Consider the following 25,810-nt stretch of genomic DNA (forward strand, 5'->3'; position numbering starts at 1 on the left):
ACAAACCAATTACTAAATGGGCAAGGGAACTAAAGAGGGACTTCTCAAATGAAGAAATAAAAATGGCAAAGAAACACATGAGGAAATGTTCATCATCCCTAGTGGTGAAGGAAATGCAAATAAAGACAACCCTGAGATACCACCTTACCCCAGTCAGAATGTCCCACATCCACAAATCAGCCAACGACAAATGCTGGAGGGGATGTGGAGAAAGAGGAACCCTATTACACTGCTGGTGGGAATGTACACTTATACAACCACTTTGGAAAGCAGTCTGGAGGGTCCTTAGAAAGCTAAAGATTGATCTCCCTTACAACCCAGTCATACCACTTCTAGGCATCTACCCTGAACAACAGGAACCAATATACAAGGACAGATGCACCTCCATGTTTATTGCAGCACTGTTCGCAATAGCTAGGATATGGAAACAACCTAGGTGCCCCACCACAGATGAATGGATCCAAAAATTGTGGTATCTATACACAATGGAATATTATGCAGCCATTAGAAATGACAAAATAATGGCATTTGCAGGGAAATGGATGGAGCTAGAAGGAATCATGTTGAGCGAGGTAAGCCAAGAACGAAGAGACAAACGGTACATGGTCTCCCTCATAAGTGGATGCTAAATCCAAAAGGTTAGGTGATACGACAAAACTAACAGGACTTAAGAAACAAAGAACTCCCGCTCATCTGGTTGAACCACTACTAAATATCCTCATGCTGCTGATCACAAATATGGTATATAACATGTGAACACTGTTATATATTACAGACTGTGGTAGACAATTTGCTCCAGGGAAGTTAGAATGAACTTGTGACTTTGAAATTATGTAATCATTTAATCACAATCAAAAAAAAAAAAAAAAAAAAAAAAAAGAACCTCGGGGAAGGGAGGGAGGGAGGGGATGGTAGGGGGAAAACAATGGAGGGGGTAACAATGTTCAAGAGGAAGTGTACTCATAACCTCACTCATGTAACTGTAACCCTCTGTATAGTAGCTTTACAATAAAAAAAAAAAAATTACAGGCATGAACCACCAGAACCCAGCTAGCTTTCAGAGCTTTTTTCCCCCTCCCCCCCCAGCTGAAATTTACTTTAGGAGACACTGAGGTTCCTGGAGGTACTCTAGGAATTTTCCATTCTGTCCTTTAAGGAAAGCCACGGCCTTGCCTATCCTGAGGGGTCTCTGTCTCTGCACTGTACCTGTGAGGCGGCTCACCTGGCCAGCAGGCATCCTGCTGAGTCCTGGACCTCAAGTCTACAGTCCTAGCCCCCACCCCTCCCTCCCTCCCCGCCCCTACCCAGCTTTCCTCCAATGTCCCACTGCTGGGAATGTAGTCCACACCACAAATCACAACACAGGAAACTGTGAGCTAAAGCAGTAGGTAGAGGCACCATTTCTAATGGTGAAAATCCACAAGGGAGCCGAGGCGCAGCTCAGCTGGTAGAGCACCAGCCAAGGAACAAGAGCGTCAGACAGCAAAGTCAAGTCCCCATCTCGGACGCAGAAGAAAGTCCCGAACCTGCAAGTAAGACAGCGGCAGTGGTGAGCACACACGTGGTAGGCCTGGGGTCTGTCCCCACTCAGCCCACGCTGCCAAGCCCGCACGGGAGCATCAGCACGCAGCGGGTGCTCACAGCTGAGGCACAGTAAGGAAAAGGGCAGACACCCATTTCAAACTTTTGCTATAGAAGACAGAAAACGTGCTTAAGATGTAAGTGAAGAATAGAGAAAACAAAACACTGTGTGTAGCATGAGCCTGTTTCTGCTCTCGGATGGGGAGGGCTGCAGAGTGAGCAGGGCTTGGGAGCGGCCCTGAAGCTGAGCCCGCCCCCCCCCCAGGTCGCCCTGCAGGAGGAGGCAGCTGCCAGCGCTCCGCCAGGTGGCTCAGGAAGGGGAAGCGACCTTGGACATCACGGTGGAGGACGCCACGGGCCTGCCTGTGCCCTTTGAAGAGGATCCACGCTCCCCATCTGGGAAGGAAGCGCAACGGCGGAAGGAGGACCCCAAGACACCCAGCTTGGCCCATGTTTCAAGAGATAAGCTTCTCTTCCTGGGGGTGGAGGGGGCACGGGAAGTGGAGAGGAAGAGAGGTCTGCGCCTCGTACTGAATGGCAGCAAAGAAACCCTTGGAGTTAGAGCCAAAGTAAAGCACAGATGAAAACCAAACAAAACCCCCTCAGCTTTTGAGCAGAGCTGGTGTCCACCGGTGGGGCTGGGGTGAGGCAGGGGCGGCGGCCGTGTGGCCGCACCAGGGAAGCCAGGCCTGCTCAAACTGCCATCCCTCGCAATCACTGGGAAGGCCAGCTAGCTTTGGCTCTGTCCTAAATGCTGTTGACCCTACTTGTTAAATTCCTAGGTGAGACACCCAAAGTCCCTTAAGAAGTACGTAGCCAACCGCTGAATACACTGGACCAAGTCCCCCGGGCAGGGAGCGTGCGGGTCCCTGCCCCGCATGGAAGGGACAGGAGAGCCACCCAGAAGAGATGCCGACCAGGCTTCCGACACCAACTCAGTGGGAAAAGGCATGTTCTCAGCACATGCTACAGCAGGGATTGGTGTACCACGCATCAGGGTCTTCCTCCCAGACCCACCTGACCAATCACGAGAAAGGCTGTGGGGACAGCACCCCACAGAGCAAGGACAGCATCCATGCCACCAGGGTCTTAAAACCGAGGAAAGAACCTGGAGAGACACAGGACTAGATGACCCCTGTGGCCCTGCATGTGGGCCACACCCAACTAGATGACCCCTGCAGTCCCACGTGGGGGTCATACACAACTAGAGAGCGCTGTGGTCCTGCATGGGGCTGTGGACCCAGGAAAGGACGGTAGGGGAAGGAAGGAAGTGTGACTCAAGTATGGATGTCAGTTAATAAGAAGTGCAGGGAATGCACCCCACAAACAGGATGCTAACAAGGGAGCCAGGCTGCGTGTGCAACTGGCCACCCTAACACACAAAGCTTAGTGAAGGCAACACGTCTCCAGGAGAGCAGCCACCAGCCTCAGCCCACAACGCCAGCAGACAGCAACGGTGGAGACGCCATCCAGAACAGGAAACCCACCATGTGCTTCTGGCCAGGCGTAGGACCTCACGAGGAACGTGGCTGGCCAGCGCCTGCACACAGCCCAGGGCTCAGGCAGAATACCCACGACCAACCGCACTGCGCAGGCGGCCAGCACTCGGCACGGGCACCCGCTCTTTCACTCTGACGAGGAGACACCTGCTCTCAGTTCCTTAAGGCCATGCTGTCGCCCCTGCCCCTCTGTGCCGCACAGCCCAGGGCAACTCACATCCTGGCCTCCTGCTGGCCTGGAGGCCAGGGGTAGCTGGTGACACCTGCCTGGTGCGCTTGCCCGGCAGGCGAGCAGGCACCCAGAACCTGCCAGAGAACGTGCCCGCGCAGGGAGCCACAGCTCCCCTGGCTCCAGCTCTCCTGGCATGACCCTTGGACCCACGAGCCCTCACCCAAAGGAGGGGTGGAGCACTGACCCCATGAGTAGGGCCGCAGGGCTACCCCAATGAGTGGGGAGAGACCCAGACACCTCTGCCTGCCTGCCTCCCTGCCATCATACACCCCAAAGGGTACTCTGTAGAACCGGGGTGTCCATGATGGGCGGGAAGGCCACAGGTGGGCTTGACATCACCCTGGGGCTTGTGATGGGCCCCGGGAGAGTTGTGAGACATAACACCCATGTCCTACAAGGTGTCCAGTCTCAGCCCAGCCATGTCCACGGCAGGCCAGGAGGCCATGCACTCTGGAGCCTGGGCCCACCTGACTGCGCCCCACACTGCCAGGGATGAGGCCTGGACACAATCCTGGTGCCACGCACCAAATCCCGACTTCTCGTTGGGGCCGGCTGCTGCTAGGACAGAGCTCGCTGGGGAAGGAACCAGAGCAAGCCTGGTAAGAGCCTAGGAGGGACCAGATAACTGGCCAGTCAGCTGACTAGATGGTCTGAACTCTGCAGGAATACACACTGGACAAAGCAGGCCCTGGTGGCTCACGCCTGCAATCCTAGCTACACAGGAAGAGCGTGGTCCCAACATAGCCTGGGCAAAAAAGTCTATGAAGCTCTTATCTCCCAACTAACCAGCAAAAAGCTCAAACTGGCAGAGTGGCTCAAGTGGCAGCCATGTCTAAACGTGCCAAGCAAGAGCTCGAGGCCCTGAATTCAAACCCTAGTACTGGCAAAATGCAGACAAAAATTTGTTAAAAACACTGGGCAGCAGCATGGATGCAGAGACGGGGGAGGGGGAGGGGGGAAAGGGCTATGCCTGCCCCCTCCCCCTCCTGGGTGGCCATGCCAGTCCTGAGACCAGTCTCCCCCTGTGCCACGGGGGCACTTCTGGGGATCCATCATTAAACCAACTCACTGGGAGGCCCGGCACGATGAGGGCCGACTGCAGATGGGGCCCAGCGGAACAGGCAGGGTACCAGGGCGAGAGCAGCGACCTGTGCCCATCCACACCCGTAACAGAGGAAAGGCGGCATGGCGGGCAGGAGGTGCATCTGGCAGGCCCCTGGCAGCAGCAGAACCGACAGCGCTCACCTCTGAGTGACAGTTCTGCTCTAGCCCAGGAGATGAAAGGATGGTAAGGCAGCGGGAGACGGGTGGAGGGAGCCACATGGGTGCATGCCCGACACATGGTGAGCCGGGCAGAGGCCTGGTCTCCTCCTGCCACCAGCACTGGTGCGGTGCAGGGGTACCCAAGGACAGAGCCATGCCCTGTCACCACACCCCACATTCTGGGCATATTATCCAAGCATCCCAGCCACTATGCCCAGCCTGTTCTGTTTGAACCATGATACTCCTTATTTCTGCCTCCCAAGTATCTAGAACTACAGCACAAACCGCTAGTACCTCGCCAGAATGTCTTTTCTAATAAAGAATACACACACACACACACACACACGATTGTATTTTTGTCCACAAGCCTTCAGGAAAAACTTAACTGTGGAGCTAATGCTTCCTCACTGGTATATTCCAAGCCTGATTAAAAGAATGTTTCAGGGTCACACAGAGGCGGCATACTATGTACCCCATAGAGTTGCATGGTGTAGACAACAACTAACCCTAACCAACTCTGATGTCTGCAGTTTGGGCTGTCAGCACTGACAGACACAAAAACTCGCTGGGTCTAGAGAGGACCTGGGCATCTCACACTATCAGCCTTAGGCCTTGCTGGGTAACTCGCAGCATCAGAACCCAACTCAGGGCCAGGCATGGCTGGCCTGAGGGGTGGAGCAGCCGAAGAGCAGGCTCCACCCCCAGCTCTGAGCCCACCTCCACCCCTGCGGGTCAGAGGCTGTGTTCACCAAGTCTGCTCCCCTGGGGAACCCACCATCTGGATGTGAGCTGCCATCCCGGCCTGGCGCTGAGACTCATGTCTGGCCACAGGGTGACACACACAGAATCCAATAGAACGCAGGCCCATGGTGGAGCCAGTGGCTGCCCTCGCCCTCTCCTTACTGTTCAGCACGGTTTAGCCTCATGGGATGTGCCAAGATGTCCCGGAGGGGCTGGGAAGGTGGCTCAGTGGTAGAGCGCTCGCCTTGCATGCATGAGGCCCTGGGTTCGATTCCTCAGCACCACATAAGCAGTAAAAGCCGGAAGTGGCACTGTAGCTCAAGTGGTAGAGCGCTAGCCTTGAACTAAAAAGATGATGGACAGCGACCAGGCCCTCAGTTCAGGCCCCATGACCCAAAACAACAACAATTCAGGCCCCATGACCCAAAACAACAACAAAAAGATGTCCCTGAGTTTCCAGCAGAGTGACCGCTCTGCCTGACCTCTATGACAGTCACAGCAGCAGACAGGCCCCAGCAGGGTGGGCCAGGGCAGGGTGCTTGGGACACTAGGCTTCCCCTCTTCGGAGTGGGCTTGGGGAGCAGTCTCCTGTACCCCAACAGCTGAGTGCTGTTCACTCAAGTCTCAGCCAGGCCCTACACATATCAAGGCCCCCACAACCTCTGGGTCACTCAACACCCCGAGAGTCCGTGTACACCACGCCAGCCTCCTCCATGCGGCCTGGGCCGGTAACACCACCCAGGCCCTGCATGCCGCCTGGACCCACCAGCACCACTCAGCCCGTCACGCCCAGCTGGCACAGCCTACTGTCCAGAGAGGAACCTTGGGTCTTACTGTGGCAAAGCCTTTGGGCACAGACACCAGATGTGGAGACCAGAAATGTCCGAGCTGAGAAGGGTGACCCGGACCGCAGGCCCAGAGCGGCTCAGAGGCCATCAGGATAGTGCAGCAAGGCCAACGGGAGGTCATCTCCAGGGGCACATCCCCACAGTCCGCTTACGGCCCACCATTAGGAAGGCCAGTGTCATGTTCAAGGGTCCCTAAGGGGGCATTGGTTCCCAAGGCCAGCTCTGCAGAGTCAAGCTCTCGCCAGTGGTCAGCTCTTAAGTAAAACACGATGAGGCACTCCCAAGCCATCCACACCCAACATCTCCACACAGTGCCCCGACCTCCCACCATGTCCACACAGTGCCCACGTCCTGTCTCCATGACTACACGCAGTACCCACGTCCATGCACAGTACATCTCTCCCCACGTCCACACAGACACCAAGCCACGTCCTCTCCCTACGTCCACAGACACCAAGCCACGTCCTCTCCCCACATCCACACGGACACCAAGCCACATCCTCTCCCCACGTCCACAGACACCAAGCCACGTCCTCTCCTGTCACGTCCACACGGACACCAAGCCACGTCCTCTCCCCACGTCCACACGGACACCAAGCCACGTCCTCTCCTGTCACGTCCACACGGACACCAAGCCACGTCCTCTCCTGTCACGTCCACACGGACACCAAGCCATGTCCTCTCCTGTCACGTCCACACAGACACCAAGCCACGTCCTCTCCTGTCACGTCCACACAGACACCAAGCCACGTCCTCTCCCCACGTCCACACGGACACCAAGCCACGTCCTCTCCTGTCACGTCCACATGGACACCAAGCCACGTCCTCTCCTGTCACGTCCACACAGACACCAAGCCACGTCCTCTCCCCACGTCCACACGGACACCAAGCCACGTCCTCTCCCCACGTCCACACGGACACCAAGCCACGTCCTCTCCCCACGTCCACACAGACACCTACCCCACGTCCTCTCCCCACGTCCACACGGACACCAAGCCACATCCTCTCCCCACGTCCACAGACACCAAGCCACGTCCTCTCCTGTCACGTCCACACAGACACCAAGCCACGTCCTGTCCTGTCACGTCCACACAGACACCAAGCCACGTCCTGTCCTGTCACATCCGCACAGACACCAAGCCACGTCCTGTCCTGTCACGTCCGCACAGACACCTACCCCACGTCCTCTCCCCACGTCCACACGGACACCAAGCCACGTCCTCTCCCCACGTCCACACAGACACCAAGCCACATCCTCTCCTGTCACGTCCACAGACACCAAGCCACGTCCTCTCCCCACGTCCACACAGACACCAAGCCACATCCTCTCCTGTCACGTCCACACAGACACCAAGCCACGTCCTCTCCCCACGTCCACAGACACCAAGCCACGTCCTCTCCTGTCACGTCCACACAGACACCAAGCCACGTCCTCTCCTGTCACGTCCACACAGACACCTACCCCACGTCCGCTTCTCATGCATTTACAGATACTGATGCTACCCCATTTCTTAAGCAACCTGAGGTGCCGACTCCACGTCCCCAGGAGATCCGGCACCCCCGCCTGTGACCAGAGCTGGTCTCTGTGACTTCTGTATGCTCCATCACCACCTCTGGTCCCTACCATCAGGGCCAGACCTGACTCGTGACCTGACACTGTGCTGGCATTGCTGGCAAGGAAGGGCAGAAAGGGTAGGCCTCCAGCTCAGGCTCCGCCCTGTGTTCCTCGCCCCACCGCGTGACTCATGTCTCCATCCGTGGTTTGTCTTGAGTGGCACGCACCCTCTGCCACTGCCCCGCACTCATCCAAGAAGGGAGTGCGAGCTGGCTCTCCACGCCGGCAGAGCCCGGGCTGTGCCCTGCAGAGAATGACACCCTCACAGTGATGGCTGACAGGCCCATAATCACGGACCTCCCCATTTCCACTTACCAGACCTGTCCCACGTTGACCAGGGACAGGTAGAGGACCCAGAGGACAGCCATGAGGATCATGTTGGCACAGCCGGTCACCAGGATGAAGGCTGAGATGCCCAACCCCAGCAGCGCAAAAAGGTCCAAGTTGAAGTTCATATCCGACCAGTCTAACAGCCAGAAGAGGGTTGGAGCATAGCTCCAGGCGTCCCAGCTGGCCTGGCCCTGGAAGTACTGTTGGACACTCCTCAGGTACAGCCTGCAGGGAAGCAGGCCCCGATCACCAATCAGGGCCTTGTTCTGCTGGAAAGCCACCAAGAAGGCCACACCTGGAGGGAGAAAAGCATAAGGACGTGAGCAGCAGGGCCTGTGGGCAGCACGGAAGCTTTCCAGACACGCAGGGCAACCGACGGTTTGACATCTGCACCACACTGTCCCACGTTCCTGGGGCAGGCTGGAGCCTGTGTCTGCTTGTGTGTGACTTCGACAAGCTGCCAGGAGACGGCCCACTTACCCAGACCACATCCAGACCAGGCCTTCACACCCCCCTGAGGACCCCTCCCAGCAGCAGCACTGTCCACACGGAAGCTCAGCGGCCCTGACACAACACCCCTCCACAGGGCACCCTCACCTCCTGTGGGCATGGGGGGGGGACTGAGCCGAGAGGATGCCGGGCACTATGTGGAGATGTCAGAGGGGCTGTGCTCCATCAGCACACGCAGGAACAGGGGAGCAGAGAGGAAGGTACGGACAAGGCTCCCACGGCCTCTACCACACAGAAACAGATGCTGGAGGGAGCGTCCCACGGTATAACCTCCAGCCAGCACCTCCTCAGTGCCGGACGGCCTCTTTCTAGTACAATCCAGCCCCAATGTGCAAAATAACCACGGAAAAGTGAGATTTGGCCTTCCCAACTTAAAAGTTCAAGAAAGTATAAGACAGTGTAGAAAACTTCCTAATTACTCCCCCACCCCCCAAAAAAACAACCATGAGGAAAGACTGGACTTAAGTTTGAGAAGACAGATGCTTAGTTAACTCCTATCATACAAGCAACGGAGCAGAAAGAAGAAACAGCAGGGACTTCACAGCAAAACCCACCTGCCTCACAGACGTGGCCGGTGAGGGAAGGTCGCTTTGCCAGAACCTGCCCAGCCTCTCCCTGGGGCCCCAGCCTAGAAAACCTCACATCCCCAAGGGCAGCTGGAGACATCTCAGAAGGGGCCACAAGGTCTTGGGGCTTCCTCTTTTTTTCCCCTTCAGATTAAAAACTAGAACAGAATCGCCCGGCAACACGGCCTCTGTGGGCGGCTGCTGCTGACGGCTCAGACCCGGGCTCAGGCACCTCAACAGCTTCCACCGGAGCGGTCAGGCCAGGCAGCCTGGGGAGAAGACAGGCTCTCCTTCTCCCCACCTGTGTGTGCCCAGCCTCCGGGGAGCTCAGCACGGCACCCCACAGGAAACTTTCTGGAGCCTTCCAGACATCATCTAAGAGTGCGAAACACAGGTGCAGGCAAGTGTGCTACCACCTCCCTCCTGTGCCCTGCGCAGCTGTGGGGGTCCAGGTGCTCTGAGGGGGCAGGCCCGGGTCCAGGCGCGCTGAGGGGGCGCTGAGGGGGCGGGGCTGGGGTCCGGGGGCGCTGAGGGGGCGGGGCTGGGGTCCGGGGGGCGCTGAGGGGGCGGGGCTGGGGTCCGGGGGCGCTGAGGGGGCGGGGCTGGGGTCCGGGGGCGCTGAGGGGGCGGGGCTGGGGTCCGGGGGCGCTGAGGGGGCGGGGCTGGGGTCCGGGGGCGCTGAGGGGGCGGGGCTGGGGTCCGGGGGCGCTGAGGGGGCGGGGCGGGGGTCCAGGTGAGCCCAGGGGCGGGGCTGGGGTCCGGAGGCGCTGAGGGGGCGGGGCTGGGGTCCGGGGGGCGCTGAGGGGGCGGGGCGGGGGTCCGGAGGCGCTGAGGGGGCGGGGCTGGGGTCCGGGGGCGCTGAGGGGGCGGGGCGGGGGTCCGGAGGCGCTGAGGGGGCGGGGCTGGGGTCCGGGGCGCTGAGGGGGCGCTGAGGGGGGCGGGGCTGGGGTCCGGGGCGCTGAGGGGGCGCTGAGGGGGCGGGGGCTGGGGTCCGGGGGCGCTGAGGGGGCGGGGCTGGGGTCCGGGGGCGCTGAGGGGGCGGGGCTGGGGTCCGGGGCGCTGAGGGGGCGCTGAGGGGGCGGGGCTGGGGTCCGGGGGCGCTGAGGGGGCGGGGCTGGGGTCCGGGGGCGCTGAGGGGGCCGGGCGGGGGTCCGGGGGCGCTGAGGGGGCGGGGCTGGGGTCCGGGGCGCTGAGGGGGCGCTGAGGGGGCGGGGCGGGGGTCCGGGGGCGCTGAGGGGGCCGGGCGGGGGTCCGGGGGCGCTGAGGGGGCGGGGCGGGGGTCCGGGGGCGCTGAGGGGGCGGGGCGGGGATCCGGGGGCGCTGAGGGGGCGGGGCGGGGGTCCGGGGGCGCTGAGGGGGAGGGGCTGGGGTCCCGGGGGCGCTGAGGGGGCGGGGCGGGGGTCGGGGGCGCTGAGGGGGCGGGGCGGGGGTCCAGGTGAGCCCAGGGGCGGGGCCGGGGTCCAGGTGAGCATAGAGGTCAGCACGTGAGGTCAGCCACCCACCAAGGGAAAGGGAGTTCCAGAAGCGTTCGAGAAGAACGAGGGTCCCGGCGCGCCCTGGGGACCCCGACGGCCCCGACCCCCGAGGACAGGCCCGAGGCCCCCCCCGCCCCGGCCCGGCCCGCCCCCCCCCGCCCCGCCCCGGCCCGCCCCCCCCCGCCCCGCCCCGGCCCGCGCCCCGCCCCGCCCCGGCCCGCGCCCCCCCCCCCGCCCCGCCCGCGCCCCCCCCCCCCCGCCCCGCGCCCTGCCCGGCCCGCGCCCCCCCCGCCCCGGCCCGCGTCCCCCCCCGGCCCGCGTACCCCCCGCCCCGGCCCGCGCCCCCCCCCCCCGCCCCGCGCCCCCGCCCCCCCCGCCCCGCGCCCCCCCCCGCCCCGGCCCGCGCCCGCCCCCGCCCCGGCCCGCGCCCCCCCCCCCCCCGCCCCGCGCCCCCCCCCCCGCCCCGGCCCGCGCCCGCCCCCGCCCCGGCCCGGCCCGCGCCCCCCCCCCCCCGCCCCGCCCCCGCGCCCCCCCCCCCGCCCCGCGCCCCCCCCCCGCCCCCGCGCCCCCCCCCGCCCCGGCCCGCGCCCCCCCCCGCCCCGCGCCCCCCCCCGCCCCGGCCCGCGCCCGCCCCCCGGCCCGGCCCGCGCCCCCCCCCGCCCCGGCCCGGCCCGGCCCGGCCCGCGCCCCGCAGACACTCACAGTAAACGAAAGCCAGCGCCCGCAGGAGCACGACCCGCGTCAGCCAGAAGGTGCCCGCTTGCAGGCGGTCCGGGCGGCCTGCGGGCTCGCGACTCGGCGCGGGCGGCGGCGACCCGGGCGCCGGGTCTGCGCTCCCGACCTTCCGTCTCCTCAGCGGCTCCTCGTACGCGGCCATTTGCACGACGGACTCCGCGCATGCGCGAAGACGGCGGCACGCCGCGAGGCCCCGCCCACCGGCCCGGAAGCCGCCCCTCTGCTGGCCGCGCCTTCTCCTCAGGCCCCGCCCGCGGGCCCCGGCGCCGGCCCTCTCCGCAGACACCGCCCTCCGGCCCGGCGCCACGCCTTCTCCGATGGCCCCGCCCTCCCGCAGGCCCCGCCCTCCGCCCGGCGCCACGCCTTCTCCGATGGCCCCGCCCTCCCGCGGGCCCCGCCCCCGCGCGGCTCTGGGCTCAGCTGGCGGCGGGAAGGACGCGGTGGACGCGAAGGATCGCGATCGGGAGCCCGGGCGGGGCCAGCGCAGACCTGGGGCCGGGCCACGCGGAGGCTCACAGCCTGTGAGTGACAGAATAGCGAGTCGGTAGAGCGCGGACCGTCCACGTTGCTCGCGGGTGGAAACGTCACAGTCTCCGCCTCTGCGCGGCCGAAGCCAAGAAAGCAAACCGACACCACAGACAGACAGACAGACAGGCCGACCCACCGTCGGACCTGCCGCCGTCGGTCGCGGGCCTGGGCCTGGCGCCGTCCCTCAGCGCTCCACTGCCGAGCCGCCTTCCCCGCCCGCAGAGCTGCTCACACCAGCTGGACCAGGGCTGCCCAGCCACGAAGAGTGCGGTCCTACCACGGGGCCTTAAAACGCGCGCCCAGCACCGCCAATGCGCGGGGCACACGCTGCCCAGCACCGCCAATGCGCGGGGCACACGCTGCCCAGCACCGCCAATGCGCGGGGCACACGCTGCCCAGCACCGCCAATGCGCAGAGCACACGCTACTGGGGGCTGGGAAGGTGGCTCAGTGGTAGAGCGCTTACCTTGCATGCCTGAGGCGCTGGGTTCGATTCCTCAGCACCACATAAGCAAAAAGAAAAAAGCCGGAAGTGGCGCTGTGGCTCAAGTGGTAGAGAGCTAGCCTTGAGCTGAAGAGCTGAGGGACAGCGCCCAGGCCCAGAGTTCAGGCCCCACGACCAGACCCCCCCCAAAAAAAAAAGAAAAGAAAAGAAAGAACACGCTACTGAGCACAGTCAATGCATATAGCTGAGAACATGCTACTGAGCATGTTACATGTGTGTTCCACTCACATGTGGAAGCTAGACCTAAAATACATATTTATCAACAGTGTACACACATGTGTGTACGTGCATGTATAAACACATATAACATGACATTTGGGGGGATGAGGGAAAGGAGAGAGAGACAAAAAGGAAGGTGAAGGATGACTAATTTTGAAATACAGTACAACCATGTATGAAGACGGCAGACGGAATCTCAGTGAAAACTTGCTCGATAGGAGTTGGGAGGACCAGGAAAGAGGAAACAATAGAGGGTATTCTGTTTTGGTAAATATTTTTATTGTTATTATGAAGATGTACAGAGGGGGTTACAGCTACAAAATCAAGAGTACATTTCTTACTTCTCTCCTAGTTTTCCCCTCCTGTCCCCACCCACAAGTTGTAGAGTTCATTCTCAGCCACGGGTAATGAGTACCACGTTTGCATTTATTCACCTTTTGTCAACAGGGGTGTTCTGAGCAAAACATGATATGTTTACGTTTGAAGTACCATGTTGACATCGCTTGGTGCAATTAGTAAACACTTAAAAAAAGGACAGGAAAGTAAGACAGGCTCTGGGGGAAGGGGCACACCAGTAGAAGGGGTGAATGAAGATGAGTATGGTGGAAGCAGTTTGTTCTCATGTGTGGAAATAGAGCAATGAGTCCTGCTGAAATGTAAGAAGGGTAGGGAGGGCACCAGGGCACAATATATGGAAAAGTCACCATGAAATCCCCTGCGCAACTGATACATACTAGTAATAAAAAATAAAAGAGTAAAAGAAAAAGGCCGCTGAGAACTCAGGAGGAGGGAAGAGCTGACCCATGGCCTGATCAGAGCCTAGCTCCTGCTTCTGGTTTTTTTTTTTGGGCGGGGGGGGGGGGGGGGGGTTGCGCGGTGTATGTCACTGCTTGGAAGTGTACACGTGTATAAAGGAGAGACGGCCAGCCCTACGGCACTGGGCAAGCTTTTCAGTGCCCTTTGCGTATTAGGCCCTGCCCCCTTGTGCATACTGCGGATGGCTGTCTGGGTGTTGATTTTAGCATCTTTTTGCCTTTAGCCTTTCAATTTTTCTTTTTGCCGGTCCTAGGTCTTGAACTCAGGGCCTGGGCACTGTTCCTGAGCTTATTTTGCTCAAGGCTGGTTCTCTACCACTTGAGCTACAGCACCACTTCCTGCTTTTTCTGTGTATGTGGTACTACTCGGGAATGGAACCCGGGGCTTCATGCATGCTAGGCAAGCACTCTACTGCGAAGCCATCTTCCCAGCCCCAGCCTTGAATTTTTATCCTGCTGTTTTGACATCTAAATTATCAATGCTTCCATGGTCAAATGATCCAAGTTTACTGTTTGTTTACCCCTCACATCTACAGGGAGTGAGAAGAGGGCAGGGATCAGCCATGCACCCTGGATCCCCGCCAAGTCTAGGCCAGAGCAGCAGCTTCTGAGACCCCTCTCCAGCCTCCGACCTCCCCCCCCCTCCCCAGCCCAGATGCTGGGAAAATAGCATGTAAGTACATCTTACAGTGTGGTTTGGTTTATTTCGTTTTTCTCTGTGAGAAAACCTCCCTCAGGAGCCCAGCTGTGAAGCATGACCCCGAACAGATGTTGCAGTGGGCAGCACAAACGCTGTGCACATCCTGCTGTCTCCCGAGGGGTGGGTGTACCCAGGGCCTGCAAGTCTTGGGGTCCTGGGGGAGTCAGGCCAGAAGCCTTGGGGTCCTGTGGAGACTGACAGGCCAGGACTCTGGGGACAGTCAGGCTGGGGGAGGGGTACCCTGAGCCCAGGCCTTCCCATCCTCACTAGAGGGTTCCAGGTACAGAGTGACCCCCAAGGCCCTGTGGAGAGAGCAGCGTGAGCCTGCAGAGCCAGCAGAGCCAGCAGGTCCAGCCTGCAGGCCAGAGCGGCAGAGGGGACAGAGGACAGCTCTGCCATCAGGTGGAACTCTCTGCACTGTTGTTCAGGTGGGGACTGTCCTCACAAAAGAGCCTTTGTCCTCAGCTTCCCCTGCTGGGGCCGAATTGTCCTCCCCACAGAAGGGCACAATGAGGCATTGTGCGGAGCAGAAAAGGGCCTCTTGTTTCAGCATCCTGCCCTCCAGCCCAGGCTGGGCCCTGGGCTCCCTCTCTGGGTTTGTCCAGGGTGGGCATGGCCGGTGGAGGGGTCTGCTGGGCACGCCTGCCCTCTGCATCCGCGTTTCCTGCCAGGTCCAGCTTCCTGAGACTGTCTGGAACTGGCTGGAGAGCAAGTCACACCGGCCAAGGAGAAGCTGCCAATGGCTGAACCTTGTCCATATCAGCCGGAGTTTAATCAGAAGTGCCCTGGGGTGGTATTCATGGGCAAACAGGAACAAAATTCTGATACAATGTGGATGAAACAGAAAGCTGGGACAAGATAGCCACGGATGCAGCGGTAGGGAGTGGGAAGAGGCAGCTGGCGGGAGACAGAGAGGGGGCTGTGGATGCTTGGTGTAGAGGCTCACCTGGAGACCCTCACTCGACAGAGGAGACAACGTGGAATTGTGGGCGCATAAGCACTGCTGAAGCCTCCCGTTGACCATGGCCACATTCATGCTACGTGAATCTCACCTCAGTCAGAACAACAACAACAAAACAACACTAAGGCTGGATATAAGCAGCACCTGGACGGCATAGCTTTCACCTGAGCAATGATGAGTCTTTCTTGACCCCAGGCCTGACTTTACTAGACACTTCACAGTTGTAGACAACTTCGGGATACAGCTGGGTCTTAGGCCCAAAGAAACACCACAGAGAAAATGGAAACTGCAAACCTGGTGGAAGCTGGGTCCGGTGGTGCACATCTGCAGTCCCAGCACTTGGAAGCGGAGGCAGGAAGCCCTCAGGTTCAAGGTCAGCTTGGGCTGCCTCTAGAGATCCTGTCTCAACAAAGCAAAATACCCGGATGGAGCCATCCATCTAGGAAATGCATGCATGGGTGGTGGCCAGCAGGACGGCAGAGCCGCAGCGACCTGGGCCTGTCACCGGGGCCCAGGTCCTCTGCCAGCACCCGGCTGTACCCCGAGTGCTCACCGGCAGGAGGAGGGGCAGAGAGAGTCCTGAGCTAACACTACCAGGCAGAAAGTTAGAAGAATGGGCAGCCGAGGGGAGGGGAGCCCCAGGGCTTCAAAGGACCCACGAAAACAGAAGGGAGATAGAACAGTGGTCAAGAGGAGCCGCCTGCCCGGCCCAGGCTGGGTCCGTGGAGGCTGGAGCATGCCCGCCCCGGGCTGGGCCTTGTGCCACGCAGCCCGGAGCTGCCCCGGCACCGCCAAGGGGACAGGGCGCCCAGCCCGAGGGCTGGCGGCCCTCCCACAGCTGCGGGACGCCTCCCCGAGGAATGAGGCCCCTGTCAACACCTCGTCCAGCTGTCCCCGGGCACCCGGGCCCGCCACCCCCACCGCCTCAGCGTGATTGTCCCTGACATGCAATCGCAGCTGTCCCTGGCACCGGCGCGAACCCAGCTTGGGCCCGAGTCGAATTGTACATCCTTCATTTACCACAATTTTTCATGTTTTGAAGTCCGCTGGGGGGGGGGGTGGCACCGGTGCTCACATCTGTCCCCTTCCCCTAGAGGGACCGTGGCTTCGGGCTTCTCCCAGCCCTGCTGTCCAGCGGCCAGCGCTGCCGGGGGAGGCGGGCAGGTGTTGTGCTTCTTGTGGGCCACGCTGAGGCTGAGCCTCCCCTCCCACAGCCTCCTCGCCCACCACATCCCAGAGGGGCCGCCGTCCGCCGTGACTGCCGGGCAGTGGTGAGGCAGAGCTCTTAATGGCTCTCTGGAGACAGAGCTCTAGGGTAAAACACAGAGGAGGCCTTTGTCCTTTTTTTCTTCATGAAATTGTGTTTAGAACAGGAAGAAATCTCGGACGCTGCCCAGAGGTCAGAACCCAGAGGCCTGTGGCCTGGACTCAGCCTTCAGAACTGTATCCATCTCTGCACTGGTCACACAGGGTCCCTCTCCTGCTGCATAACAAACAGCCCCAAACCTCCAGTCAGGTCAGCACCCAGGGCCAGAGCCCTGATGTTGGGCGCAGAGGCAGAGCCTGGCATCTCCTGGGACCTGTGCTCCAGGAAACTTGACCCAGGACTGGTCTAGACCTTAGGCCGCCACTGCTGCTTCTGCAACCATGGCCTGCCTGGTGCCGGGGGAGGGGAGAGGGCTGTCCCACGTGTCAGTCCCCCCCCCAGGGGCATTTTGCTAAGGCCTCCCCTGCACCCAGAAAATGATGAAGGTGCTTTTGTGGGCGCGCCTAACTAGCCTGGTCCCCGGAGGACTGGAGCTCCCTCTCACCGCACCGGGAATCGTCACTGTGGCTCGGTCACTTAGAGCCACGCGCCTCCCCGGCTACCCTGAGAGGTCCAAACATGCACCGTGAGCAAAAACAACGGTGCTTGTTTGGACTCAAGAGTCCAGCCTGCAACAGTGGACCCGGGCACTGGCAGACAGACCACGGGCTGAGCTCAGAGGCTGCTCGCTCGCTCTTTCCTTGTAGTTCAACTCAGAGCCTGGCACTTGCCAGGCTGCCTCTACCTTTTGAGTCATACCTCCAGCCTTCCTTTTCCCTGTTTATTTTGGAGATGGAGTCTAGCACGCTTTTACACACAGACTGGCCTTAAAACTGAAATCCCCTGGATCTTAGCCTCCCGAGCAGCTAAGGCGGCAGGCGTGTATCACCAGCACCCAGCTGGCGTTCGTCATTTTCAAGGTAGGGTCTCGCGTTATGTCCAGTTGGGCCTGGACTGTGAGTCTCCCATTTGCTCCCCTCCGTCACTGGGATGACAGGTGCACAAAACCCCGTGCCCAACTGCCGCTTAAGAGCCAGTCTTACGAACATTTAATGCCTGAGCTGGCCTTCAACCAAAACCCCTGCCTTCTGCCTTGTGAGCTATTGTAGCTAGAGCCTGAGCCACCACCCCTGGTACAGGACATGGTTTCTGAAGTACAAGGCCCATCAGCGTCCTGTCCCTGGCTGACAGCCTCTCCCGGACCCTACATGGTGTCTCGGTATCCAGAAGAGAGCCTGGCATGGAGGGAATGATGGAGACGGTGGTGAAGGCCAGGCTGAGGTCAGGAGACCAGGGACTGCGATGGTCCGAAGGCCCGAGATATCCTGGGCTGGAATGGGGCTGAGGCGTGGAGGCTGAGCACCGGGAATGGGGCTGAGGCGTGGAGGCTGAGCACCGGGAATGGGGCTGAGGCGTGGAGGCTGAGCACTGGGAATGGGGCTGAGGCGTGGAGGCTGAGCACTGGGAATGGGGCTGAGGCACAAGGAGCAGACGTGGAGGGTCCTCACTCTCCTAGGGATGGCTGTGGGCGGGATCTTGCCAAGGATTTTGTCACATGGCTGCAGGAGCGCCCTCTGCGTGTTGAGCAGGAAGTGCTGAGCACCAGTGGGCGTGGCTTGGATCAGCTCTGCCCGAGCCCTGACAGGGTGGGCCGGCCAGGAGCTTGGGGATCACAGCAGCAGAGGCTGATGGGTGCAGGGTAGACACCCCAGCTTCCCCAAGCACATTGTGCACCCGTCATCGCAGGCAGGATTTCCCCTTCCCCGAATCCCTTCAAACAGCAGAGCCCAGGCAGGAGGGACGGCGGGGCGGGGGGCGGGGGGTCTGCAGTGAGGACACTGAGGAGACTGGCAGCTTCTCCAGGACCCTGGGCCGGGCCCGCTGGGAGTACCCGCTGAGAGACAGGAACGGGGTAGGCGCTTCACTCCTGGGCCAGGAGGCCAGGAATGGATCCTCAGCCCAGCCAGAACTCCCGGCTAGCCAGCTCTGAGTCCTCGAGACCACTATGCTAAGGTGGGGTCGTCCAGCCGGGGCGCTTGGCCAAGGGCCCTCGCATCTGTTAGAGGGAGGCTGGACCCCGGGGGGGTCCTGAGCGGAGCCCAGTAGCCCCTGTCCAGCTTCTCTGGGGACAGGACAGGCAAGGCAGCTGTCTTCAGGAGCTGCTGCTCTGAATTCACCCTTCTCTACTTCTGCCAGACCAGCCAGTAATTAAAAGCACTAATTAATCTCTGAGATTAATGACTAGAACGGGATGCCAACTGCCCGATGCACTGCCCTGAGCACAGAAACCAGAGAGGCCCCCGCAGTAATGTGCCGGCCTGGGGCTCGGGGGCCTACCCCCCCCTGTGGACACGCTGTCCCTGACTCCTGATGGGCTGAGGTGGACAAGGGCAGCAGCGGGGACCCTGGTCTGCAGTGGGGACACTGGCCCAGCACAGACCCAGGGCTTCCTGCCACCGTCCCCACAAGACAAGGGTGTGGAGAGACAACGGCGGTGTCTGAGCCAGGACTGTGGGCAGAGGGAGCCTCCGGCCCATGCCTCTTGTGGGGGTCCATCTGCTCTCTGAGGTGCCAGGGCTAGCTGCCCGAGGACGAGCCCTGGCCAGCCATTCCTTCCCCTGGAGACGGCCAAGCAGTCCAGGTGATGGTCATCAGGTCTGGGGTGAGGTCCTGCGGGCAGGAGAGAAGAGCCGGGGGAAGACGGGAGATGGTACGCTTGGACGAGGACCTGCGGCCTGCAAGGCGGGCCGTGGCGGCTCAGACGCGCCCCTCCACCACGAGACCCCTGTGTCGAAAGCCCCGTGGGTTTGCGCCCTGGGAGCGGCGCCCTCCTCCTCCAGCTCTCAGATGAACGGGGCCTTAGCCTTCCGTGGCTCCTCCCCTGCGGGCGAACTTCCGCAGGCCGAGAGGACTCTGCCCAGCACCCTGGAGGCGCGGGCTGCACGGAGCCTGGCGGGTCCCGAGCTGGGAAGGGTTTGAACCAGGTCTCCGTCTCCTCCTCCACTCACAACTCACTATCTAGCTCAGACACAGCGCTGGCCGGCGCTTTCCACGGAGGCCGGAGACAAGCAGCACCGGTGGACCCTCCTGGGGTCTCACACCTTGTGAAGGGCCCCAGGGGCTGGGGAGGGTGTGTGTGTGTGTGTGTGTGTGTGCTGGGGAGTGTGTGTGTGCTAGGGAGTGTGTGTGTGCTAGGGAGGGCGGGCGTGTGTTGGTGTGTATGCTGGGGAGGGTGTGTGTGTTGGGGAGGTGTGTGTGCGTGCCCATGCCCTGAGTGCGGGGACCTCCAAGGGAAGGGGAGCCGGGGGGAGGGAAGGCCCGCTGCCCAGGGAGGCGCACTGCTCAGGGAGGCCCACTGCTCAGGGAGGCTGGCTGCTCAGGGCCAGGCTCCTCAGGGCCAGGATGCCCAGGGCCAGGATGCCCAGGGCCAGGCTGCCCAGGGAGGTCCGCTGCTCAGGGCCAGGCTGCTCAGGGAGGCTGGCTGCCCAGGGCCAGGCTCCTCAGGGCCAGGCTGCCCAGGGAGGCCGGCTGCTCAGGGCCAGGCTGCCCAGAGCCAGGCTGCCCAGGGAGGCCGGCTGCCCAGGGCCAGGCTCCTCAGGGCCAGGCTGCCCAGGGCCAGGCTGCCCAGGGAGGCCGGCTGCTCAAGGCCAGGCTGCCCAGGGCCAGGCTGCCCAGGGCCAGGCTGCTCTGGGGTCTGCAGTCCGGGACGGCTGGTGCCTGGCTTGGAAAGGTGCGCTCTGGAACGTTCTGTGCCGGCGTAGCCCCTTCGAATCTGGCCACACCGGGAGGATGCCGCCCCGCGTCCCCCACCTCCCGCATCCGCGGCTGGAGCCGGGCGCCCGGGCCGAGACGCAAGCCGTGCAAGCCGGGCGGGGAGGCGGCGGCCCCTCGTCCCCGCGCCGACCCCGCGCCCTCCCCTCCGCCCGCGCGGGGCGCCCGCCCGGCCCGGCCCCCGCCTCCGCGGACCACCCAGGCCTCCCGCCGGGGCCTGCGCCGGCCGGGTCACGCCCGGAAGGCCGAGCCCCCGCGTCCGGCCCGCCGCCCGCCCGCCGCCCCAGGGACGCGGCCGCCCCGCCCGGCACGGCGGGGTGCGGGAAGCCCTCGCCCACCTCGGACCCGCCGGGGGTCCCCGCGGCGCGCGTCCCGGGCGCGTCGGCCGGGCTCAAGGCGGCGCGGGGAGGCCGGGGAGCCCCGGGGAAGCGGCCGGTGCGGGGCGCGGGCCGCCGGGCGTGGGCTGCGGGGCGCGGGGCCCACGTGGTGCGCCGGGCGGGGCCCTGGCCGGGCGGGGCGGGGCGTCAGGCTCCGCCCCCGGGCCGGGCGCCGGCCAATCGGGGCCGAGGGGCGGGGCCCGGGCTCGGCTTAAAGAAACTTGTTGCGGGCCGGGCCCGGGACGGAGCTGCGGCGGCGGCGGCGGCGCGCGTCCGGCGCGGGTTCGGCGGCCGCGGGGGGAGGTTGGGCTGCGCGCGGCGACCCCGGGCCCCGGAGCTCGGACCCGGCCCGGCCCTCGGCGCGCCCCGTGCGCGCGGCCCGATGCTGGACATGAGCGAGGCCCGCGCGCAGCCGCCCTGCAGCCCGGCGGGCACCGGCAGCCCCGCGTCGCGCGTGGAGGACTCGGACTCGGACGCGCCGCCGTCGCCCGCGGGCTCCGAGGGCCGGGGCCGCGCGGCGGGCCGCGGCGAGGCGGCGGCGGCGGCGGCGGACGAGCGGTTCCCCGCCTGCATCCGCGACGCGGTGTCGCAGGTGCTCAAGGGCTACGACTGGAGCCTGGTGCCCATGCCCGCGCGCGGCGGCGGCGGCGGCGCGCTCAAGGCCAAGCCGCACGTGAAGCGGCCCATGAACGCCTTCATGGTGTGGGCGCAGGCGGCGCGGCGCAAGCTGGCCGACCAGTACCCGCACCTGCACAACGCGGAGCTCAGCAAGACGCTGGGCAAGCTGTGGCGGTGAGCGCGGGCGGGCGCGGGGCAGGGGGCGCGGGGCAGGGGGCGCGGGGCAGGGGTCGCAGGGCGCCGGGCAGGGGGCGCGGGGCATGGGGCAGGGGGCGCAGGGCGCCGGGCAGGGGGCGCGGGGCATGGGGCAGGGGGCGCAGGGCGCCGGGCAGGGGGTGCGGGGCGCGGGGCAGGCGCGGGGCATGCACGGGGCAGGGGGTGCGGGGCAGGCGCGGGGCAGGGGGCGCGGGGCGCCGGGCAGGGGGTGCGGGGCACGGGGCAGGGGGTGCGGGGTGCGGGGCAGGCACGGGGCAGGGGGTGCGGGGCAGGCGCGGGGCGCGGGGCGCGGGGCAGGGGGTGCGGGGTGCGGAGCAGGCGCGGGGCAGGGGGTGCGGGGCACGGGGCAGGGGGTGCGGGGCGCGGGGCGTGGGGCAGGCACGGGGCAAGGGGTGCGGGGCGCGGGGCGTGGGGCAGGCACGGGGCAGGGGGTGCGGGGCGCGGGGCAGGCGCGGGGCAAGGGGTGCTGGGCGCGGGGCAGGGGGTGCGGGGCGCGGGGCAGGCGCGGGGCAAGGGGTGCTGGGCGCGGGGCAGGGGGTGCGGGGCGCGGGGCAGGCGCGGGGCAAGGGGTGCTGGGCGCGGGGCAGGGGGTGCGGGGCGCGGGGCAGGCGCGGGGCAAGGGGTGCTGGGCGCGGGGCAGGGGGTGCGGGGCGCGGGGCAGGCGCGGGGCAAGGGGTGCTGGGCGCGGGGCAGGGGGTGCGGGGCGCGGGGCAGGCGCGGGGCAAGGGGTGCTGGGCGCGGGGCAGGGGGTGCGGGGCGCGGGGCAGGCGCGGGGCGGGCACCAAGCTGCTCCCCAGGCGTCCCGCGGGGCCCGCGTCCCCCCACCCCCGCCCGGCCGACTCCGTGCCCAGGAGCAGGGCGGGAAGGGAGGCGCCGCCGGTGCCGCGGCAGACAGCTCGGCTCTCCCCCCCCACGGCAGGGCTCTACGGGGGTTGGTGAAGGGGGTGGGGGGGCTGGAGCGCCGGTGGGTCTCGTCCAACCCCCATCTGCCCTGCCTCCGGGTCTGGATACAGGCCTGGGGCGCTGTGAACCGGCGGGGGGCAGCCCTGCCCCGGAGGTGGTTAGAGGGAGGCGGAGGCCCTGGAGTCCCAGGGTTTTGGCTGTGCCACCAGAGGCCTGGGAATGGGCATGGCCCCGGGCAGTCAGGTCCGTGTGCAGTATCGTGGTTCTTGTGGGCTTTGGCCCTCAGACAGCCTGGAAGAGAGGCTACCTCGGAGGTTCGGGAAAGGGGGGACGTCGGAGGAGGAAGAGGAAGAGTTTGGGTAGAACTGGTGGTGTGAGCAGGAAGCCCCGCCGGACCTCCCCCGAGGGCCGGTCTCAGAGGACGGCCGCTGGGCAGGGGTCCGGTCCCCAGCCTGTGCCCCTGGGCACCTGACGCGGTGCAGCACGCGTGCGGTGCTGGCTGGCCAGACAGGCGGCGGCTCTGGAGCTCGGTGCCACCCCTGCCCTGCTGTGCGCCCTGCAGCTTGCTGAGTGAGAGCGAGAAGCGTCCGTTTGTGGAGGAGGCCGAGCGGCTTCGCGTCCAGCACAAGAAAGACCACCCCGACTACAAGTACCAGCCCCGCCGGAGGAAGAGCGTGAAGCCCGGCCGCAGCGACTCCGACTCGGGCCCAGAGCTGGGCCATCACCCTGGAGGGGTCCTGTACAAGGCCGACTCAGTCCTCAGCGACACCCCCCACCACGGTGACCACACAGGTGGGCCCCCAGCCCCCTCGGAGTCAGAGAGCCCCACGGCGGGGGGGAGGGGGGAGGAAGGCAGGCCCGGCTAGTCGGAGGCTGAGCCATGGGGGAGGAGCAGGGCTTCCTCCAGGGCAGGCGCCCAGACAGCCCGGGTACACGGGGAGGCCCCGGCTGCAGCTGTTCCTGATGTACTGGGTGGGAGGGGCGGGGGCTGCGTAGCCCTGCAAACCCCACCATCCGGCCGCTCTGCTTGGTCCATTGCTCCTGCGGGGGGTGTTCTCAGCCAGGCTCACCCACGCTGTCTCCTGTGCAAGCCTCTGCCCACTCGGGGTCAGCAGCCCCAGCTTCTGAGCCGGGCTGATGGGCGGGACCCTGGCCCTCAGCCCTGCGCCTCAGCCGCTCAGCCGCTTGGCTGTACCTGGCTTGTTCACTCTGGTGGGCCTAGCGGCCACATCCCCCCCCCCCCTTCGGGGAGGGCCCTGAGCCTCCCCGCAGCACACTGCTGGGCGGAATTTTCTCCACTGAAGAGTGAGGTGTGGGTCTGAGCTGGCAGGAATTTCTGAGAAAGTAAAGAAACAAAAAGCCGTTCATTCCTACCTGCGGCCGTCAGCCGGGCTGCCCCCCCCAGGCCCCACAGAGGAGGCATTCATCCCTGCCACGCGCTCTCTTCCACAGGCCACACCCACGGGCCGCCCACCCCACCCACCACCCCTAAGACCGACCTGCACCCCGGGGGCACCGGCGCCAAGCAGGAGCTGAAGCTGGAAGGCCGCCGTCTGGCGGACAGCGGGCGGCAGAACATCGACTTCAGCAACGTGGACATCTCGGAGCTCAGCAGCGAGGTCATCAGCAACATGGACGCCTTCGACGTCCACGAGTTTGACCAGTACCTGCCACTGAACGGCCACTCCGCCCTCCCCGCGGAGCCCAGCCAGGCCACGGCTGCGGGCGGCTCTTACGGAGGTACCTCCTACCCCGCCTCGGGGCCGGCCAGCGTGGGGGCGTCTCCCGTGTGGGCCCACAAGGGCACCCCGTCGGCCTCGGCGTCGCCCACGGAGGCGGGACCCCCGCGGCCACACATCAAGAGGGAGCAGCTCAGCCCCAGCCGCTACGGCGACCAGCCGCACGGCTCTCCCGGCCGCGCGGACTACGGCTCCTACGGCACCCAGGCGGGCGCCGCGGCCGCCCCCGCCGCGGCCGCCAGCTCCTTTGCCAGCGCGCAGTGCGACTACACCGACCTGCAGGCCTCCAACTACTACAGCCCGTACCCCGGCTACCCCCCCAGCCTCTACCAGTACCCCTACTTCCACTCCTCCCGCCGGCCCTACGCCTCACCCCTGCTCAATGGGCTCTCCATGCCGCCCTCCCACAGCCCCAGCAGCAACTGGGACCAGCCCGTCTACACCACGCTGACCCGGCCCTGAGGCCCCGCCGGACCCCCTGGGGTGCGCGCTGTCCTGGGAGCGCAGCCAGGGCCCCGAGGTCGCCCAGGAGCGTGCACTGTGGAGCGGGAAGACAGCCAGGCTGCCTGAGCTCCGGCAAGTGCCTGCTGAGTCTATGGGAAACCGGCCTTCGCCCCGGTCCCAGATGCCCCCTTGCCTTGTGATCTCCACGCTTCTGCCAGCAGACAGAGCTCGCTTCCTTTTCCTCTTGTTATTCTCCCCACCTCCGTGTGACTGGTGATTCCAAAATGACAGCCATCCGCTCCTCCTCGCCCCCCTCCGCAAGGCCCCGGAGGTGTCAGTGCATCTGGGATTTGCGTCTTCGTATGTGAAAGAGGACAAAGGGAGGAAGGGGCCCCGAGGTCCCAAGGCTGGGTGGGCTGTGGTCCACACCAGCCCCAGCACCCCTGGGACCGCGGGCCGCTTGCTGCTCCGCAGCATCAGCCCTTCGGAGGGCTCGTGGGATGCATTTGTTCCAGCATCTCTTGGGACCAGCCGGGAGATGGAGGTGTTCCTCATAGTCAGAGTTCTTCCTGGCAAGGTTTGGCTGAGACGAACACGTCTCTCTTTTGTGTGTGTGTGTGTTTGTTTTTGGTAATTCTTATTTTTAAAGCTTAAACGTGTTTTGTTTCGAAGGCTGTTGACGTATTTATGTTCTGTATTATTTTTATCTCTATAATTAATGAAGTAATTCGTGCAGAGAGTAGAATTCAAGACAGAAGGCAAGCCGGGAAGCTGGCGGGGGGTGGGACGGCAGTGCCGGCCGGCATTGTGGGTCTGTGGCTGGGACTCCGGTAGACCCCGAGCTCCAAAGGCCCCCCAGAACTCGGTGCCCTGCAAGATCTGCCCCGTGACGTCTGACGGGGCACGCTCCCCGGTGTCACGTTGGACTTCAGAAGGCAGGGGCTGTGCCCCTCGGTGTGGTGCCGAGAGGCAGAAGACAGTTCCCTGCAAGCTGTGGGCCGCAGAGCCGTGATCATCTTGGCTCTTCGGCGGCAGACACCACCTACCAAGCTGTGGAATGAAAGCCTCCTCCACTAAGCGCTGTAGCTAGAGAATAATGATTACCTGATCTGCCGAAGTGCTTCCCGGGCTGCGCAGGTGGCGGCCGCCTACTCCGTGGACTCTTGTGCCTTGGAAACTTTGTAAATTTAACTACGTCGGAGAAGTGGCTTCTTTGTACTTTTTCTACTTTTCCTATCTTTTTCTAGAAAAAAAAAATGTGTTTTTCTCTCTCTCCTTTGTTTTGTGTGTGTGTGTTTGGGTTTTTTTTGCATT

At 63.7% G+C, this 25,810-nt stretch overlaps 2 protein-coding genes across 2 annotated transcripts in view; one reads left to right on the forward strand and one right to left on the reverse strand.

The window, feature by feature from the left end:
- The window catches only part of Lmf1 (lipase maturation factor 1), a 56,900-nt gene extending 41,703 nt beyond the window's left edge, over positions 1 to 15,197 (reverse strand). Inside the window, exons 1-3 of the mRNA XM_042672363.1 lie at positions 15,122 to 15,197; positions 11,363 to 11,914; positions 8,095 to 8,404 (exon numbers count right to left, since the gene is read on the reverse strand). Of these exons, the coding sequence (XP_042528297.1) occupies positions 8,095 to 8,404; positions 11,363 to 11,914; positions 15,122 to 15,197 (938 nt within the window). The remainder of the gene's footprint in view (positions 1 to 8,094; positions 8,405 to 11,362; positions 11,915 to 15,121) is intronic.
- A 5,761-nt stretch (positions 15,198 to 20,958) lies between these two features.
- On the forward strand, positions 20,959 to 25,167 carry Sox8 (SRY-box transcription factor 8). Its single transcript, XM_042672369.1, has 3 exons — positions 20,959 to 21,368; positions 22,876 to 23,105; positions 23,766 to 25,167. Exons 1-3 carry the CDS (start codon positions 20,959 to 20,961, stop codon positions 24,512 to 24,514), a joined length of 1,389 nt encoding a protein of 462 aa, XP_042528303.1. The 3' UTR covers positions 24,515 to 25,167.
- The last annotated feature ends 643 nt before the right edge of the window (positions 25,168 to 25,810 follow it).

Source organism: Dipodomys spectabilis, unplaced genomic scaffold, assembly GCF_019054845.1.
Source record: "Dipodomys spectabilis isolate Male_0828 unplaced genomic scaffold, ASM1905484v1 ptg000700l, whole genome shotgun sequence".
Lineage (NCBI taxonomy): Eukaryota > Metazoa > Chordata > Mammalia > Rodentia > Heteromyidae > Dipodomys > Dipodomys spectabilis.